We start from the raw sequence: 18,810 nt of genomic DNA, 5'->3' as shown, positions 1-18,810 counted from the left end.
AACAACTTCCACTGTTACACTTTCTCTAACCTGGATGACAATCACAAACTGTCACACTTCATTGTACATAGTCTTTGGCTATTTTAGATACAGAGGCTGTCAATTTCTGACCATGAGTTGAAACTTTCAATAATTTGGTGAATATTCCAAAATAGTTTCTTATGAAAATAAATAGGCCAGGCACGGCGGCTGAGGCCTGTAATCCCAGAACTTTGGAAGGCCAAGGCGGGCGGATCACGAGGTCAGGAGCTGGAGACCAGTCTGGCCAACACAGTGAAACCCTGTCTACTAAAAATGCAAAAAATTTAGCGGGGTGTGGTGTTGCAGTGAGCAGAGATCGCACCACTGCACTCCAGCCCGGGCGACAGTGGGAGACTCCGTCTCAAAAAAAGAAAAAAGAAAATAGACTGACCCTATATTCAAAGCTGGATTCAAGTTTTACACCATTTGTAAGATGTCTCAGCTTAAAAAAAAAACAAATAACTGCAGCAGTAGAAAAGTTTTCCCTTTTTTCCCCCTTTGGAACAACCCTGTTAACTGAAGGTTTTTATTTCTCATAACTACCTTATCAATTTTAAAAAATGCTCCTCCTCTTCTCTGGGACGACATTTTCACCTTTCTACGCTTCCCGGTCTCTCTCTTGTCTACCGTGGGAGTTTGGTTACTTCTATGTTACTTAGTCTGAGGATGCAGACGTCAGGGAGCTTGGGATTGGGTGTGACAGCGTGGAAGCAGTTTTGACAGGTTGAGCATGAGAAACTATATGAAGTTGTACTTTGGTGAAACGTTGCAGGGAAAACGTATATTTCTGAAATGCTGCTTGTTAGACGAGTTGTAAGAGAGTTCAGTTGGTTTCTGAGGCTGGATGTGTATTTGTGTGACTAACCACGCGAGGCGCACAATCTGGTCCCTGCGTCAGCTAGAGGGAAGCGCTACTCCTTTGCTTAAATCCAAACTGGAATAACCTGTTGCGAGACTTGAAGCTTCCGCAGCTGCAGGTTGCCGTCTCTGCTATCAGAGAAGAGATTCTGGCTGGGTAGTAGAGCGCCCAGCGCTTGACAGGAGGGCGGTCACGTGGAAGCCGCAAAGCGGCGCTTTGCGACCTCGATGACAGGCAAAATGTGCGACAGCCGTGGCGCTGGCCAACCAGGGGCGGAGGCGGCGGCCAGGGAGGAAGCGGAGGAGGCGGAGGCGGCCGTGGCGTTCACCCGCCCGCTCGCTCTCTCGGTTTCCCCGCCCCCGCCGGCTTAACGCAGCTGAAGGGAGCCGGGTGCGCGCTGCCGCAACCTACCCTCATCGTGGCCGGCGACTGTAAGACCAGACCCACATCCAGACCAATCTCCCTGTCCGGGCGTCTGCGACGCGGGCTGCGCAGGTTGCAGGCAGGCGGCCGGGGCGCCTGAAGGTTACCGAGTGCATGAGCGCCTAGCGCCTCCTGCGCTGCCCCGCCCGCCGGCCAGCCGGCCAGTTCGCCGGCTCGCCCGGCAGCCCCTCGGTGCCCGGCGGCGGCGGCGGCGGCGGCGGCGACGGTCGCAGGAAGCGCGGTCTCCCTCCCAGGTACGCGCTTTGCTCCGGGAGCCGCGGAACTCGGCGGCCGCCATGGCGTCCAACATGGACCGGGAGATGATCCTGGCGGATTTTCAGGTGAAGTATCTGGCCCTGTTCCCCTCCCACTTCCAACCTCGTGGGTTTCCGGTGCCACAAGGGTGGCTTCTTCCCAGCGTTTGAGCCCTACACTGGTGTGTGGTTTTTATACGGTACGTGGGTTTGTATGTGTTTGTGTGTGTGTGTGTTGTGAGATGTGGAGGAAAATATAATGTGTTAAGTGCGGGTTGAATGGGGTTGGAGGTATTAATGACTTTTGGGTTACTATGTGTGTGATGTTTCCTGTATTATGTGGGGGAACGTGTAGAATTTTGGTTTTAACTGGAACCATTAAGTATGGGGTGTTTTGGGTTTCATGAGATGTATGGAGTGTGGGCGTGGTGCGTGTGGTGTTATGGGCGTGGTGTATTTATATTATATTAAGGGAAAAGTGAAAAAACAGAATTGATGAGATTGGTGAGGGTACTGAGGCCCTCTTCAAGGAGGCGTAAACATTTGAGACTTTGCTTTATTGGAATCTTTGGAGAGTAAGAAGATAATGAGGAGACAGATAAGACTGTATTCCGGAGTATCACAAGCTTAATAAATTACCCATTCATATTCGCGGATTCCCTTCCCCTACAGACTTGAATTGCTTGGTTGGTGTTTTCTTCTTCAGGAATACTTTAAAGGATAAGTAAAGGCTGTTCTCTTAGTAAACCCAGCTGTAGTGCCACTGTCATGTAAGTACCTTATGGAGGCCCTTTGAAAGTAGAGCTGTATGCATTGTGAAAGACTTGGAGTTAGAACTAATACCCTGTGAGCTCTACCTTTGCCTTTTGATGTTTGTTGAAGAAATTATTTTAGTGAGATATTTTTAGCCATTTTGGCATCAACTTAGAAGATACTGTCAAGTATAGGCAGACGTTTCCTTCTCTTTAACGGTCATCATTGCACAGGGTCTAACACTAGCATAGTAGGTAGTATTTTTCCTTGCTGAGATCTTGTTGGGCTTTTCTCTCTCTCTGTTCCATGAAGTTCCTTATTTTTACGAATTAATGTTCAGATAACCATTTTCTCTGATATACAGGTATTAGGAATATGCATATATCTACTTGGATTAAACCATGACCTCCAAACTAATAAAGGAGGGTCCTTAAAAGTTGACCACTAGATTTTGATGTTTTGTAGGTTTAGGACTGGCCTGAGGCTTTTTGCCTGCCTAAAATTTTTTAAAATTTTCAGTTAATTGATTTTTTAGAGATGCACCTGGCCATGTACACCTGGGCTCAAGTGATCTTTGCCTGCCTTAGCCTTCCAAAGTGCTGGGATTACAAGTGCCACACCCAGCCCTAAGTTTTTCATCATTGTCTTTTTGTTTTGATTTTGTTCTTCAATTCAATCTCTTATCTAATGTTAACTGCACTGTGTGAAAAAGGACTCTATATTTCTAGTGTAGTTTTATCGTGTTAACAAAATTGTGTTCTGATGGCAAAGGCTTTGAACAACAAAGTATAGTTTTCCCTCATTAAAAACTTTATAAGGTAATTATAGCTTTGTTTTCATTTTACCTAACTTCTTACCTCTAATAACTTGCAGCTGCTTTCTATTTTTGTGTGTGTAACAATTATTATGCTTAACTGTTAACCTTGTATTGGCTATAGAACAGGAAATTTAGGCTTCTTGTACTCAGGCAAAGTAAGATTTTCCTGACAAGTATCAGGGATTTTGGTTTGGAAATGAAAGTTATCATTTTGATCACATTAATAGGATGGGAATAAGTTTTTCTCTTCAGATTAATGGTAATGCTATACACAGTTGTTTGCAAATGGAAAAAATAGAATGGCATCTGCAGTGAATAATTGTTTGCCTAATCGTGTTAACTTTATATTGTCAAATAGGTAAAAGAATGTTATTGATAGAAGAAAAAATTATTTAGGAAACTACACACATTAAACACAGCCATTTGTGGTTTAGGAACCTTGAGTCCTCTTACCAATGTTGGTCTTAGAAAAAAATGAATATTCTTCCTGTTTTTAATATTATATGAGTTTTTATAGGATTAACTTAAAAGCAAGCATTTATTCAGTTATAAGAAAACCAGGTAATTTGTTTTAAGGATTGCAGCTTAAGACTTAGCTTATGGATACTTGGATGACACTGGTCTCTTCTATAACTGGGCAAATCAATTTCCTCACCGGAAAGTGAATGTAGTAAAATTACATGTTTATGTCATATGATTATAAGGCTTAGTAGTAGTGTGAGAGCTCAGTATTGTCTTTGTAGAAAAGACATAATTTCCAAATTTGATTAGAATTAAAATAAATGTCACATTGTAATCATTGCTAGATACAGTGTCTAAATGTGGAAAAACCTTTGAGAAGGATTTTTGTATTTTTTTTTGACTATTTCAAGTCAATAGAGAAAATAATTCTGTCGAAATCAGTGAAGTGGTGATAAGTAGTGGGTAGAAGATTACAGCACAGACCTAATGGGATAGATTTGGAATATTATAGATGGGTGAATCTATTAGAAAGCAAATATTATTTCAAATTGTCTTCTAAAAAATCTTCTCCAGTCTGTTAATGAAAAAAAAATTGTGGTACAGTTCTTATCAAATTTACCATTTTAGCCATTTTAAAGTGTACAGTTCAGTGGCATTAAGTACATTCATAGTAGCTGTGCTACTATCACCACCATCCATCTCCAGAAAGCTTTTCATCTTGTAAACTTATTACCGTACTTATTAAACAGTAACTCCTTGTATCCCTCTCTCTTCAGCCTCTGACAATCACCATTCTACGGTCTATCTCTGAATTTGACTATTCTATTAATAGGTACCTGAGTGGAATCATACAGTATTTGTCCTTTTTTGTGACTGGCTTACTTCACTTAGCATAATGTGCCCAAGATTCATTCATGTTAGCATGCATCAGGATTTTATTTCTTTTAAAGACTAAATAATATTCTGTTGTATGGATACACCATATTTTGTTTATTCTTTCACCTTCCATGGACATTTAGGTTGTTTCTACCTTGTAGCTATTGTGAATCATGCTGCTATAAACATTGGTGTACAAGTATATGTTCCAGTTTCTGCTTTCAGTTCTTTTGTGTATATACCCAGAAGTTAAATTGCTGGATCACATAGTCATTCTATTTTTAATTTTTTGAGAAACTGTCATATTGCTTTCTATAGTGGCTGCACCACCAAAATTTTGGATGGAAAGCATGTCAGCATTTGGTTTAATAAATTAGTTTTAAAATCAGATCTGAGCAATTGAATTTAGAATTTGGAATAGTCGGCCGAAAATTAGTTTACATGTACGTAGTGTTAACATAGTACGCCACCAGTAAAGGAATGACTAGAGTAGTACACCTACAGTTCTTGCTGGCTAGAGCCAGGAGGGGGTGTAAAGGAATTTCCTGGGTTTAAAAAAACAGGCGGCATTGATGAATCATGAAGTTCCCTCTACTCCCCTTAATGGTTTTGTAACAAAGAGATACATTCAGGTGAAAGTTTAAAGTCTTTTTGTAACTATAGAATAACTGTTCTTTTTGTAATTGTAGATTTTTTAAACTTTTTTTGAGGTTAGAGAACATAAATCATTTGGTTTACTTATGTGAAAATAGTTATCCAAACAATTACAGTTGCTATCAAATAATTTCAATAGTATCAGTTACTACTTTTGATCTAGAGTCTTCTCCTCAATCTCTCTCTCTCTCTCTTTTTTTTTTTTTTTTTTTTTTGGTGATTCAGGGTCTCACTCTGTCACCCAGGCTGGAGTACAATGGAGTGATCACTGTAGCTTTGAACTTAGGGGCTCAACTGATCCTCTCACCTCAGCTTCCTGAGTAGCTGGGACTACAGATGTGTACCACCATGCCTGGCTAATTAAAAACAAATGTTTAGGCCAAGGATGGTGGCTCACACCTGTAATTTCAGCACTGTGGGAGGCCGAGGTAGCTGAATCATTTGAGATCAGGAGTTCAAGACCAGCCTGGCCAACATGGTGAAACCCATCTCTACTAAAAATTAGCCGAGCATGGTGGCTGGTGCCTCTAATCCCAGCTATGGGAGGCTAAGGCAGGAGAAACTCGAACCTGGGAGGTGGAGGTTGCAGTGAGCCGAGATCACACCACTGCACTCCAGGCTAGGTGACAGAGTGAGACTTTGTCTAAAAAAAAAAAAAAATTAAAAAAAATTAAAAATGGTTTTTTAGAGCTAGGGTCTCACCATGTTGCCCAGGCCGGTCTTGAACTCCTGGCCTTAAATGATCCTTCTGCCTCAGCCTCCAGAATGCTGAGATTATAGGTACGAGCCACCACACCTGGCCTGGTGTTATCTGTTTATTTATGTTTCTGTTGCTGTTAATATAGAGGCAGAGATCATGGCTGTACTCAAGTGAAGAAGGAAAGAGAACAGCTCTCACTAGTGGTAATACTTTGTTTTAGACTTTCTGAGAAACCCTTATCTGCCTTGCTAAAAAGGTATTCTTTCTGAATTTAGTTCCTTTGGTCATAGATTGAGCCCCTTTATTTCTTCTCTAATTTGACATTGATTTTAATGTTATTTTCGATTATGTTTCCTGTACCACACAAATGTGCTTTTGGTTTTTATCCCTGGTCTTTCCAGCTAGTAATATTTTTTGCTGCCTAAATTGCTTTATGAATTTTCTTTTTCTTTTTTGTTTTGAGATGGCGTTTTGCTCTTGTTGCCCAATGGAGTACAGTGGTGCAGTCTCAGCTCACTGCAACCTCTGCCTCCTGGGTTCAAGTGATTCTCCTGCCTCCGCCTCCCAAGTAGTTGGGATTACAGGTGAGCACTACTATGCCTGGCTGATTTTTGTACTTTTAGTAGAGATGGGGTTTCATCATCTTGGCCAGGCTGGTCTTGAACTGACCTCAGTTGATCCACCCACCTCAGCCTCCCAAAGTGCTGGGATTACAGGCATGAGCCACCTTGCCTGGCTGAATTTTCTTATATTGGGTTATCACCATGGGGCTTTGAAGCTTTCCTTTGCATATGAGCCCCTCTTTGAAGCATGGACTTTTCTGTTTCATGCTTACTTATGTTGAGTGACACATAAGTAGTTTCTGTCCCTTCATAACATTTTCTCTTTCTAAATGAAGCTGTGAATCCTTCTTCTTTCTTTTTTAGTTTGACCCAAAGAAATATCGTCTACAAAAGACAATACCAGCCTGAGCAGAAATGGTATTGATCCAAACAGATAGGTATCCTTTGTGATGTTGCGGATTAGGGACCAAACTAATTATCCATGGAACATTATATTTTATTCCTGGGAGCAAGTAATCTTGTTATTTGTCCTTTTTTTCCTTTTTCTTCTGTCATCTTTACTTATTAGAGAGACACATCATGTTGTTTAGTATTTGGATTGTAGGTCATTGGGAAAATAAGGTTTTTGCATGTAGAATAAAGTTTAATAGTTAGTTGTTACGGACATGGACTTTGGATTCTCATCACTTGTATTTAAATCACAGCCCTGCCACTGACTCTTCTTGTGTTCTTTGACCAATCACTTCCCACCCCTCTGCCTCAGTTTCCTCATATGAAAAATAAGTTAGTACATGTAAAGTGAGTGGAAAAGGTGTCTGACATAGAAAGTGTTCAACAACTTTTTGCTGTTATTTTTTGACAATTTTAAGGTATATACTTGTTCTCTGTTGGGAACTCTGTCAGAGATCACCTATTTGAAGCAGATCAGTTTTCCTTTTGTGGAAATTTAGACCCACAAAAGAGAAGTGACTTTTACAAAGTCATTGGTTGGTTTGAACAAATTTTTTTTTTTTTTGAGACAGGGTCTTACTTGGCCACCCAGGCTGGAGTGCAGTGTTGAGATCTTGGCTCAGTGCAACCTCCACCTCCCAGGTTCAAGCGATTCTCCTTCCTTAGCCTCCTGAGTAGCTGGGCTTACAGGCGCGTGACACCACACCATCTAATTTTTTTTTTTTGTATTTTTAGTAGAGACGGGGTTTCACCATATTGGCCAGGCTGGTCTTGAACTCCTGACCTCAAGTGATCTGCCCACCTTCGCCTCCCAAAGTGTTGGGATTACAGGTGTGAGTCACTTCACCCAGCTGAAACAAATATTTTATCCAGGTACACATAGTGTGTTTAAAACCTGCTCTTTAGAAAATTTTCCAAATGAGGAAACTTACATATAAAATAAATTAACAATGCCTGGCTATTATGTAGTATACCTTTAGGAAAGAAGGAAGGAAGAGAAAGGGGGCACTTTGTTTACCACTTAATGCGGTGCTTCTATGCTCACAGGTGTTCAGAAGCCTTGGAATGAACATAATGTCTCTAAATTTGCTGAGCATGATTGGGTTGATGCCTGTTGTTTGCCTAACAGGTTTTATGGACCTTGTAGATCAGGGGTTAGCAAACTATATCTTGCAGGTCAGCTGCCTGTTTTTATAAATAAGGATTGATTGGAACACAGCCATATGCATTCATTTCGCTTTATCTGTGGTGGTTTTCTTGCTACAGTGACAGATGAGTAGTTGAGACAGAGATTTTAATGGCCTATAAGCCTAAACTATTTACTGTCTGGGCATTTAAGGTAAAGTTATCTCCTTCCCTGCCTCCCCACCAACCCCAGTACTTTTCTAGGTTTTAGTACATTCAGAGAGCTGAAATGTTTGAATGCCTGCTAGGTAGCAACATGTGGTTACACCTCTATAAGGGGCAGTTGTTAGAGCAGTACTTAGGTAGACTGGCTGTAGCTGTTTTTGTTTGTTTGTTTTTTGTTTTGTTTTAGGTTTTCTTGGAAATGGTTCTTTGAGAAAGTAATTTACCCTTTATGGGCTTTATTTATTAGTCTATAAAGTGGTGATCTAGGCCATGTGTGGTGGCTCCCACCTGTATTCCCAACACTTTGGGAAGCAGAAGGGGGGGGGGGATCACTTAAGGCCAGGAGTTTGAGACCAGCCTGGGCAACATAGCAAGATCCTGTCTCTACAAAAAATTTTAAAATCAGTTGGGTGTGGTAGAATGTGCCTGTAGTCCTAGCTGCTCAGGAGGCTGAGGTGGGAGTATATGATTGCACGACTGCAAACCAGCCTGGGTGGGTGACAGAGACCCTGCCTCAAAAAAAAAAAAAAAAAAAAAAAAAAAGAATGGTGAGGTGATCTATGTGGAGAAATATGTACCTGTAAGCAGAAGACTGAACTAGGTCAGGTCAAATAGGGTCAGGACAATCACTTGGCAGCAGTGGGATAGAGGACACTCAATTGTAATTCAGGTAACTGATCTAGAGTAGGGGTGGGGAGATTATGGCTTGAAGGCCAAACCACCACCTTTTTTCTTTTGTAAATAAAGTCTTATTAGAATACAGTCATGCATGTTTGTTTACATATTGTCTCTCGTTATTTTTGTCCTTAATAGCAGAGTTGAGTAGTTGACTGCATGTCCTGCAAAGCCTAAAATATTTACCTTGCTCCTTTTAGGAAAGTTTGTTGATTCTTGATCTAGATCAATGTCTGGAAACATTTTGGTTGTCACAGCTTCAGGGTGCTACTGGCATTTAGTGCATAGAAGCAAAGGTTGCTGCTATACATTCTATAATGCACAGGCATCCCTAATAGTAAAGAATTTTCTGGTCCAAAATGTTGACAGTGTTGGAAAATCCTGTTTTAAATCAGTGGTTCTCAAACTTTAGTTTACATCAGAATAATTTGGAGCGTTTGTTAAACCACAGAGTTTCTGATTCAGTGGGTCTGACGTAGGATCTGCAAAGTTGCCTTTTTTTTTCCAGGTTTCCTGGTTATGCTGATGCTTCTGATCCAAGGACTACACTTGAGAATTGCTGAGCTAGATGACTTTTGACATTCCATCCATTCCTGTGATTGTTTGATTCTGTCATCTTAAGTACTGTTCCATTTCTGTGACTTGGCAAAATGTAGTATGATATGGGTTGGATGTTTGTCCCCTCCAAATCTTATATTGAAATATGACCTCCAAAGTTGGAGGTGAGTCCTAGAGGTAGGTATTGGATCATGGGGGTGGATCCTTCATAAAAGGCCTGTCACCATTCCTTTGGTGATGAGTGAATTCTTGCTCAGTTAGTTCACATGAGATCAGATTGTTTAAAAGAGTCTGGGACAGGCATGAGTGCAGTGTCTCATGCCTGTAATCTCAGCACTTTGGGAGGCCAAGGCAGGTAGATCACTTGAGGTTAGGAGTCTGAGACCAGCCTGGCCAACATGGTGAAATGCCATCTCTACTAAAAATAGAAAAATTAACCAGGCTTTGTGGCATGCACCTGTAGTCTCAGCTACTGCAGAGGCTGAGGCATGAGAACCACTTGGGCCTGGGAGGCAGAAGTGTCAGTGAGCTGAAATCATGTCACTGAACTCCAGCCTGGGTAACAGAGCAAGACTCTGTCTCAGAAAATTAAAAATAAAATAGGAGTCTGGGATCTTTACCCTTCTTTCCCTCTCTGGCTCCCTCTCTTACCATGTGAGAGTTGGGCTTGACTGTGAGAGGCCGTCTCCCACTTTTTCTTAGACCATGACTGTAAGCTCCCTGAAGCCCTCACCAGAAGCTAAGTAGATGTTGGCACCATGCTTTCTATGTGCCTTAAGAACCACGAGCCAATAAACCTCTTTTCTGTGTAAATTACCCAGCCTCAGATTTGTTTTTTTTGTAGCGACACAAGAATGGACTAACAGAATATATATTTCAGTATACTGATGGTTGATGCTTAGGCTGTTTCATGACTCTATGTTTTTGGATCCTTTTCATTTTCCTTTGGAAAATTTTGATTTCTCTTTTAAAAACCACCTCCTAACTTTTGCTTATAACATTCATACCTTGTACCCAGTTAGGGTTAATAGTTTCTTATGTATTGTATGTCTCTCTTCCTTTGAGTCTTAGGTTAGATTAATAGTGATCAATTTACATGTTTGTTTCTCCTACTGTCAGCTCTCGGGGAACAACTGTCTGGATCTTAATCATCTGTTCCTACAGTATCTAGTAAGAGGTTCTCAGTGACTATTTACTGAGGGAATATTCTTAATTTAGGCTGTTATGGTACAAACAGAATAAAATGGTAAATTTTTACGTATTTTTGATATCTACCATTGAAGCATGATTTTGAATAATAAAATCTGTCATTGGGAAAATAAAGATTTCATTAAATCGAGAGTTATTACTTTAAAGTGACTCATATATAGAGAAGTACAAAACACTTCTGTTCTCATTTAGCTTTTTTTTTTTTTTTTTGAGATAGAGTCTTGCTCTGTCACCAGGTGCCAGGCTGGAGTACAGGGGCACGATCTTGGCTCACTGCAACCTCTGCCTCCTGGGTTCAAGCAATTCTCCTGCCTCAGCCTCCCATGTAGTTGGGACTACAGGCGCACGCCACCATGCCCAGCTAATTTTTTTGTATTTTTAGTAGAGACGGGGTTTCACCATGTTGGCCAGGATGGTCTTGATCTCTTGACCTCGTGACCTCGTGATCGGCCCACCTTGGCCTCCCAAAGTGCTGGGATTACAGGCTTGAGGCACTGTGCCTGGCCCTCATTTAGCTTTTATTGAGGGGCTCAATAAGGTGATAAAATATAGGCCTTGAGGCCAGGAAGTTTGTTAAATTCTAATGTTGCTACTGAATTTGCTGTGTTATTCACTCTTCCTGATTATAATTTCACTCTCAAATGGTTTTTAAGGCAGATATTTTACTTTCAAGTCAAAATTGTTTACCATGTTAAATCACTAGTAGTTGACTTTTAAGGTCAGTTTAAATGAGATAATTTCAAAAAGCAGTCCGGTAAAATTAACAGAATAATTACACCTGCCTTTGTATTTATTTGTGGTGATGGTGGAATGATAGAGATAGGAAGAATGACATGTCAGGTTGTGGTAAAGAAAGAAGAGTTTTCAGGTTATGTGCACCTTAATGGCTTTCAGGTTGGGTGTGAGTCACCTAGTTTTCGCTTTGCATTTCATCCTGGCTCCCTGGATTCTTTAATGATTGAACTACATTAGAAGAGTGTTATTGAGAGGAAAGCTGCTGCTTTTTTGCCCTCCCCATCCTCTTTTTCTCTAAGGGAAAGCAGTGGTTGAATTTGTTTTTTAAAGTCAATTTTAGATGTATCCTTTGGCATATAGTTAAAGAGAGTTGGAGACACAATTGAGTATTCTTATTTTAAGTTTAATAGGAAAGGAGAAATAACACTAATTTCTAGCTTTTGATTACTTTGTATATGTCAGGTACTATGCTAGGCTCTTAACATCTAACTTTTACAGCGATCCTTTATTGGGATATAATGATATGGTTCTCCATGCATGGTTTCTGTATATCTTCTCAGCAGAGGCACTGAATGCCTTTGTTTCTACCTTTTCAAAGATTTTTGTATTCTGAACAGCCTTTGAAGATAAGAGATAATATCTCCCTTTGGGGTGAAGTAGGCATAATGTCTACCTTTGGAGTGAAGGAAATAGTGGAAGTATACTTTCCACTATAAAAGATTTGGGTTCTTTAGGCTGTGAGTTCCTCTTCTGTATGCATTTCACTGCATGTGCAGGTATCACTTGGCCTATTTTGTTTTGCCCTATAGGAAATGGGACTGGAGAACCAGCCAAAGAACATGCTGATACTTTGGCTATTAATATTGCTGTGAATCATATAGTTCATTGTGTCTGACCTGGGAGTCAATGTCTTCTGTCAGCATCCCTGAAACTGGCAGACTAAGTTGTTAGCTTGCAAATAGGATAAAACTCAGATCCTTTAGTTTTTAAGTTTTGGCATCAAGGATGGATGTTGACAGACACATGACATTCTGGAAGAAGAAAGATGAGAGTGTCCTCATAGGTTTGTTAACAGAATTGAGGGAAGTCCTTGGGAATTGGTAGAAACATGTTGACCAAATTAAGTGGTTCTCTGCTTTATTGACTGTTAAAAATGAGGTATAAGGAAAGTGATTACAGACTGAATTCCAGGACATAGGTTCAAAGACAGCTGTCTGAACATTCCTCTGGTTGTTGCCAACTCTCCTTTGGATGGGGAAGTTATTTTTCACCAGTCTGGAGTCAACCTTACATTCTCCCCAGTGTAATGACTGGGGAGATGTGTCCTGGTTGGGCAAAAGCTTCTGTTCCCTTTCAGACAAGAGTTATAAATGTATGTGTACCTACACTGAGTGTGAAAGGAAGCAAATTTGTAACTTATGTGGGCAGAAAAGAAAGTTGTTAGAATTTTGCTTTGCCTGAGAGATGGAGTACATAATGTCTCAGGGTTCAGTCCTCCTCTGGAGGAAACTTTAGTTACCACTTCAGTGTCTGAAGCAGAGTTGTTGCCTCATTGGGGTCATTAATTCTTAGAGGTTTCACCCTAAACCTGGTCCTGGTTTGCTGATGGTTTAGTCAAGCTGAAAGCTCACTGTGTCTCCTTGACTTCTAGGGTTGTTCAGCCTCTGTACTAGTTATGCAGACTGATAATGGATGTGATTGCTCTGCTCACTGGACAGAACTCAAGGCTTTTCTTATAGCTCTGATTGGTACTCTCATTGATGAGGCTTGTTATATTTCTACTGACCTTTGCCTATTGCTATTGGCCTAGCTCTTTGGTCTGCCACTTGGAAAGCTATAGACTTGACAAGTTAAAGACAGCTCTCCTTAAAGCTGTGAACTATGAAAACAAATTATACTTGCTGGTCAAACCGTCTGGATCACTCATATAGATGCCCATGGTAAGGGCCTGTCTTCTGCTGAAGCCCACTGGAATCAAGCTTCTAATTGAGAGTACACTTCCCAGAGCCATATTTATTATATTGGATATGATAAATATCAACAATCATAAATTGGACATAAAGCAAAGGACTGTGACACAGAGGGTACCATTATATGCCAGACTTGTGCCTCCTGCTAAAAATTTAATTGTTTGTCACATGATAAGAGAAGTCAGTGGCATGGAATGTGACTGCTGCCTGCTCCTGGCAGGTTGAATACACCGGACCTTTAACCTTCCTATCACCACAGCCAACTTCCTATCAATGGTGCCTCATTGCTGTTGACGTTTTTTCGTAGTTTTGATTTTGCTGTTCTAGTCCAATCAGTTGGCTCTGGCCACACCGTCATGATCCTAGAAACCAATCTGCATTATGCTTTTGGTTTTCTGAACTGTAGTGCAACTTTTATCATACAAGCCACTCAGCAATGAGCTGATTGTCAAGTTCATTGTCAAGTTCATATTTGATGCTTCCATGTTCCCTGCTGTTCATAGGCATCTGGTATGTGGATAAACATTGAATATTGGAACAGGTTCTTTGAAAATTGACTCAGTGATTTCTGATTCTACATTCTTCATCTCCTCTTAGTCCACACACCTTACTAAGTAAGCCAGTTTTGTCACTGATTGTAGCTGTCCTCAGAAAGGGATCATCTCATGTTGATCACTCCTGGGTAATGATCGGAATGGAAGGGGTGGGAGGTTATATAGCCCTATTTTGAGAATTCAGGATTCCACCCTGACCAGTTTTTGGCATGATGTTTCTTTTTCCCCCTAGTAACAACCCGAGGCCAGCCTGGTTGGTATGTGTCTTCTATGTGGCAGCTAGGCTAAAAGATGACTTAAGGAATTCAGACTTAATTCTTGTTCAGTTACCTGGATTCTCTTGTTGCATTGATATTGTTCTGAGTCATCAAGATAGCGACTGTTTGGTTGAGTATACTGCTTGCTGAGTCCCTGTATGGTGGACAATGGGGGCCATAATGGGTATCTGTAGGTTTTATACAAATTCCCTTGATCCTCTTGTACCTGACATTTCCAGATGAAAGGTCTGGGTGTTGTGAGTAAAAGATGATTGGGAAAAAGGTGAAGTTATAGCTACTGAATGGGACATGCTGATTTTGTGGGAATGGGCAGAGAGCAACAATCCTGATACTTGGGGGAGGGACCACCTTAAACTCCAGGAGGTTTGGAGAAGGGAAAGACATGCATGCTTATTCTCTTTCAGAATCACCCTCAAAGCCTTCTTCATAAAGGAAAACATTCTGGTGCAGCTCCTCCAAAGTGTTGTAAGCACAATAAGTTTAGCTGACTGCTGGGTCTGCCATCCCTCATGGCTCTGATCATGATTTGTCATTTCCCATAACCTTACTTGGAAATCTACTGGAAACAGTAGTGGTTGGCTCCAGGTCCCGTGCCTGCCATGCAAAACACCTGTGAATGCTTCTTTACTCCCAACTCAGAGATTCTGTGCAGGCAGATTTTGGCCGTCTAGATTATGGCCTGGACAAATGGGACAGATTGGACCGACTGCCATCATTCAGTCCTTTCAAAAATGAGGACTAGACTTATTGTTTTGAACTGAACTGGATGGGAACCCTGTGTTGGGACACAAGTTGACAATGCCTCCTTGACTGATGTAGGTCCTCCTTGGAAAGACCTGGTGATTCTAAACAACCTTTCCTTTTCCTGATGTACCATGTGTGTCCTTGGGACTGTACTTCTTTTGTGTAAGCCAGGTATTAGCTTATCTCCCTCCTAGAAACATGGACCTTCCTTTCCCTTTGAATGTTTGAGGAAACACTGTTAAATCTTGTAGCCCTTATATAACTGTGGAGATCTCTCTAAAATGAGGCCATCCTTGCTTACTTGGGGAAGCTTCCTGGAATGATGACTGATTTGTTATTTAGGCACACTCTGTGAACAATTATCTCTATGAGAGGAATCATTCAATTAGACTAGGCAGTGCAAAATTCATTCCTGAATTTTTAACTGAAGTAATCAGTGTCAACACCTTGGCCCTGGAAGACCTTAAGATCAGCCTCAATCTACTGACCAGAGTTGTTATGGATGATAAAATTGCCCTGGACTTTTTTCTTGTGAGCCAAGGCAGAGTCTGTACAATTGCTAATATATCTTATTGTTCCTAGATTAATACCTTAGGCCAAATGGAAAGTTCAATACAGAAAGCCACTTGGCCTTCTGAGGTAGGCCCTGATGGCTTATGGGATTTCATTTTCTTATTTGGGTGTGGGATTCGAAGAAACATGGTTGAAATCAGTTCTGAAAATTGACCTCATCCTACTGCTTGGGGTCTTGTTGCTGGTAGCCTTAATTAAATGATGTATGATATTTAGTTCAAGCCTCTGTCTGTTGGATCAATCAGAATGCCTGACAGAGTGGCATACTTGTGAGAAAATTTATCAGCTGCCAAAATGGTTAGAAATGAGAAGTGGATGTTGTTGGGACACAGTTCTCTATGTCTTGTATGTTTCTACACATCTTATGAATAGAGGACTGATTGTTCTAGATTTTCTTCTCTAGAATGTTATATTGCTACCAGACTAGATAGCATTTCCCCAGAGGACTGGTTGTTTACACCCTGAACATAAAGATACTTTCTCCCTCCACAGCAAAGGTCAGGTATGCTTACAGTCCATTATAAAAGATTCACATTCCCTAAGCTCAGGGTTCCTCTTCTGTAAATGCAATCCACTGTGTGTGTAGATGCCACCTAGTCCGCTCTGTGTCACCCTATGAGAAATTGGCCTTGGGAATTGATGTGAAAATTGCTGATACTCTGTAACAAAAAAAAAAAAAAAAAAGAAAAAAAGAAAAGAAAAAGAAAAAAACTAAAACTCCGGCTACCATTATTGTTGTGAGGAATAAAGTGCTTCGTCCTTGATGAAGTTCTGTATCTTCCTCCTGGCCAAGTTGTTAGCTTGCCAGTAAGTAGGGTGCATTCTTAGCTCTTCTGCAGTTCTTACCGCCTTGCAAGGTAGTTAATTCCTCATTTTGCAGATTGATCTTAGAGATAGTAATTATAATAACTACAACTAACATTTACTGAACATTTCATTCCCTTCCCCTCCTTCTCCATCCTCTTCCCTTAAAATACAGTGTAGTTTACAACAAAGTTCACATGTAATGTGGTACAGTGGCACCTTCATGGCTTACTACACCTGGCTAATTTTGTGTACACACACACACACACACACACACACACACAACTTTTGTAGGGACAGGGTTTTACTATGTTGCCCAGGCTGGTCTCGAACTCCTGGGCCCCAGTGATCTGCCCACCTTGGCCTCCCTAAGTACTGGCATTATAGGTGTGAGCCACTGCATCCATCCTGAACATTTTCTTTCTGCTGGGCTCTGTGGTAACTGTTTCATTTGCATTAGCTCATCTAATTGTTATATGCCATCTAATTTGTAATAGCCATTGTTAGTATTTCCATGTAAAGGTGAGAATATGGATGCGTAAAGAGGTTAAGTAATTATCTAATGTCAGATAGTGAATAACAAGGCTGGGATTGGAACTCATATTGGTTCGACTACAAAATAAAATGTATGTATGATCTTATATATCCACATTTTCTCAAATGGATATGCTGGGCAGTACTTAGCAGCAATTTACTGGAATAATATAAAAAGAAATATGTGGTTTTAAAAATCGTTTAAATATTTTCATGAAGAGTATATAAAATTTTACATGGATTTTAAATAGAAAATGAGATTTCAAAGACGTTGTAAGGTGGTAGCTTGCTTCTCTTTGGGTCCAATAGGGGAACATGTTTCCCTCCAATGAGGGAACATATTTCCCTTCTGTTGTTATGACCACAGTTGGTGGAAAAATTTAATAAGTACTGCACTTTGCCACATTGCCTTTTATAAAGCAAATCCAAATGCATCCAAGCTGGGCTTAGTAGCTCATGCCTGTAGTCCCAGCACTTTGGAAGCTGAGGTGGGAGGATCGATTGAGCCCAGGAGTTCAGTATTGCCTAGGCAATATAGTGACATCTTGTCTCTATAAAAAACTTGAAAAATTAGCTGGGGCCTGGTGCAGTGGCTCATGCTTGTAATCTCAGCACTTTGAGAGGCCAAGGTGAGTGGATCACTTGAGGTCAGGAGTTTGAGACCAGCCTGGTCAACTTGGTGAAATCCTGTCTCTGCCAAAGAAAGAAAATATAAAAATTAGCCGGGCATGGTGGCTGGCACCTTAGTCTCAGCTACTAGGGAGGCTGAGGCATAAGAATCACTTGGACTCAGGAGGTGGAGGTTGCAATGAGCTGAGGTGGAACTGCTGCACTCCATCCTGGGCAACAGAGTGAGCCCTGTCTCAAAAATACATACATACATACATATATAATAAAACAAATAAAATAAGCTGAGTGTGGCAACACACACCTGTAGTCCCAGGTATTCAAGAAGCTGAGATGGGAGGATTGCTTGATGCTGGTAGGTAGAAGTGAGTCAAGATTATACCACTGCACTCTAGCCTGAGTGACAGAGTGAGACTCTGTCTTAAGAAAAAAAAAAAAAAGCAAAAAAACCCCCAAACTGCATCCAAGTATTTTTTGATTCCCTCTTTTTCTTTATTCTTTAAAGATTTTTTTATTCTTTTATCCTATTGTAGCTTTGTGGCATGCAAAAAGAGAGGACAGTGTAGTTTTTCTGGTGTCCCTGCATTGACTAAGGCTAGTGGAGAGATGGAAAAACAAAATCTTCCAAAAAAATGAGAGCTTATTGACTGCTTATCTTGAAGCTGTGTGTGACAATGACTGCTACTGAGATTATGTAGTTACTAGTATTTTTACATCACTTTTACATTTATCAGTGCCTGTACATTACTTTCATTTTTAAAATTCTTTTTTGAAAGTACTAAAAGTACCTGTAAATAATTATGTTAAATTATATACATCTATATCAATGCTAAGTAATTTGCTTAATCTTTCTGGGAGTACTGTCAGTTTTGGGTATATTCTCAATGTCCTAGTAGTAGAATGTAAAAAAAAAGTAATGGTGTAGACAAGGCATGTTGGCTCATGCCTATAATCCCAGCACTTTTGGAAGCAGAGGCAGAATTGCTTGAGGCCAGCCAGGTGTTTGATAACAGCCTGGACAACATATTGAGACCCCATCTCTACAGAACGAGCAAATGAACAACAACAACAACAACAACAACAACAACAACAACAAAAACATAATGGTATAGTGGCAAAAGTTGATACATGTGAACTTTGTTGTAAACTACATTGTATTTTAGAAGAGTAAAATAATGCTTGCTGATTACTTTGGAATAACATAGTAAAAATACTTTGCCAGTGCTGACTGGATAAATATTTGATGATATGAAATAATTTCTTTTTAAAGTCTGGTAATATACTTATTGGTTTTTTTTTTTTTTAAGAAAAGGAGTCCTGCAGCTGGGCATGGTGGCTCCATGCCTGTAATCCCAGCAATTTGGGAT

General features: G+C 40.6%; 1 protein-coding gene across 10 annotated transcripts in view; it reads left to right on the top strand.

The window, feature by feature from the left end:
* Positions 1-1,226: 1,226 nt before the first annotated feature.
* Positions 1,227-18,810, top strand: part of FAF1 (Fas associated factor 1) — a 569,750-nt gene continuing 552,166 nt past the window's right edge. For 7 of the 10 annotated variants that reach the window (XM_035251413.3, XM_002750807.7, XM_078331686.1 and 4 more), the window contains exon 1: positions 1,227-1,644. In XM_035251413.3, coding sequence (XP_035107304.1) covers positions 1,600-1,644 — 45 coding nt within the window. In that variant the 5' untranslated portion in view covers positions 1,227-1,599. Of the gene's footprint in view, positions 1,758-18,810 lie in introns of all 10 variants that reach the window. The other 3 variants (XM_078331682.1, XM_078331687.1, XM_078331688.1) reach the window with 1 other exon arrangement.

Source organism: Callithrix jacchus, chromosome 7, assembly GCF_049354715.1.
Source record: "Callithrix jacchus isolate 240 chromosome 7, calJac240_pri, whole genome shotgun sequence".
NCBI lineage: Eukaryota > Metazoa > Chordata > Mammalia > Primates > Cebidae > Callithrix > Callithrix jacchus.
Note: the sequence above shows the minus strand (reverse complement) of the source record. Positions and strands in the feature narration are given on the sequence as shown.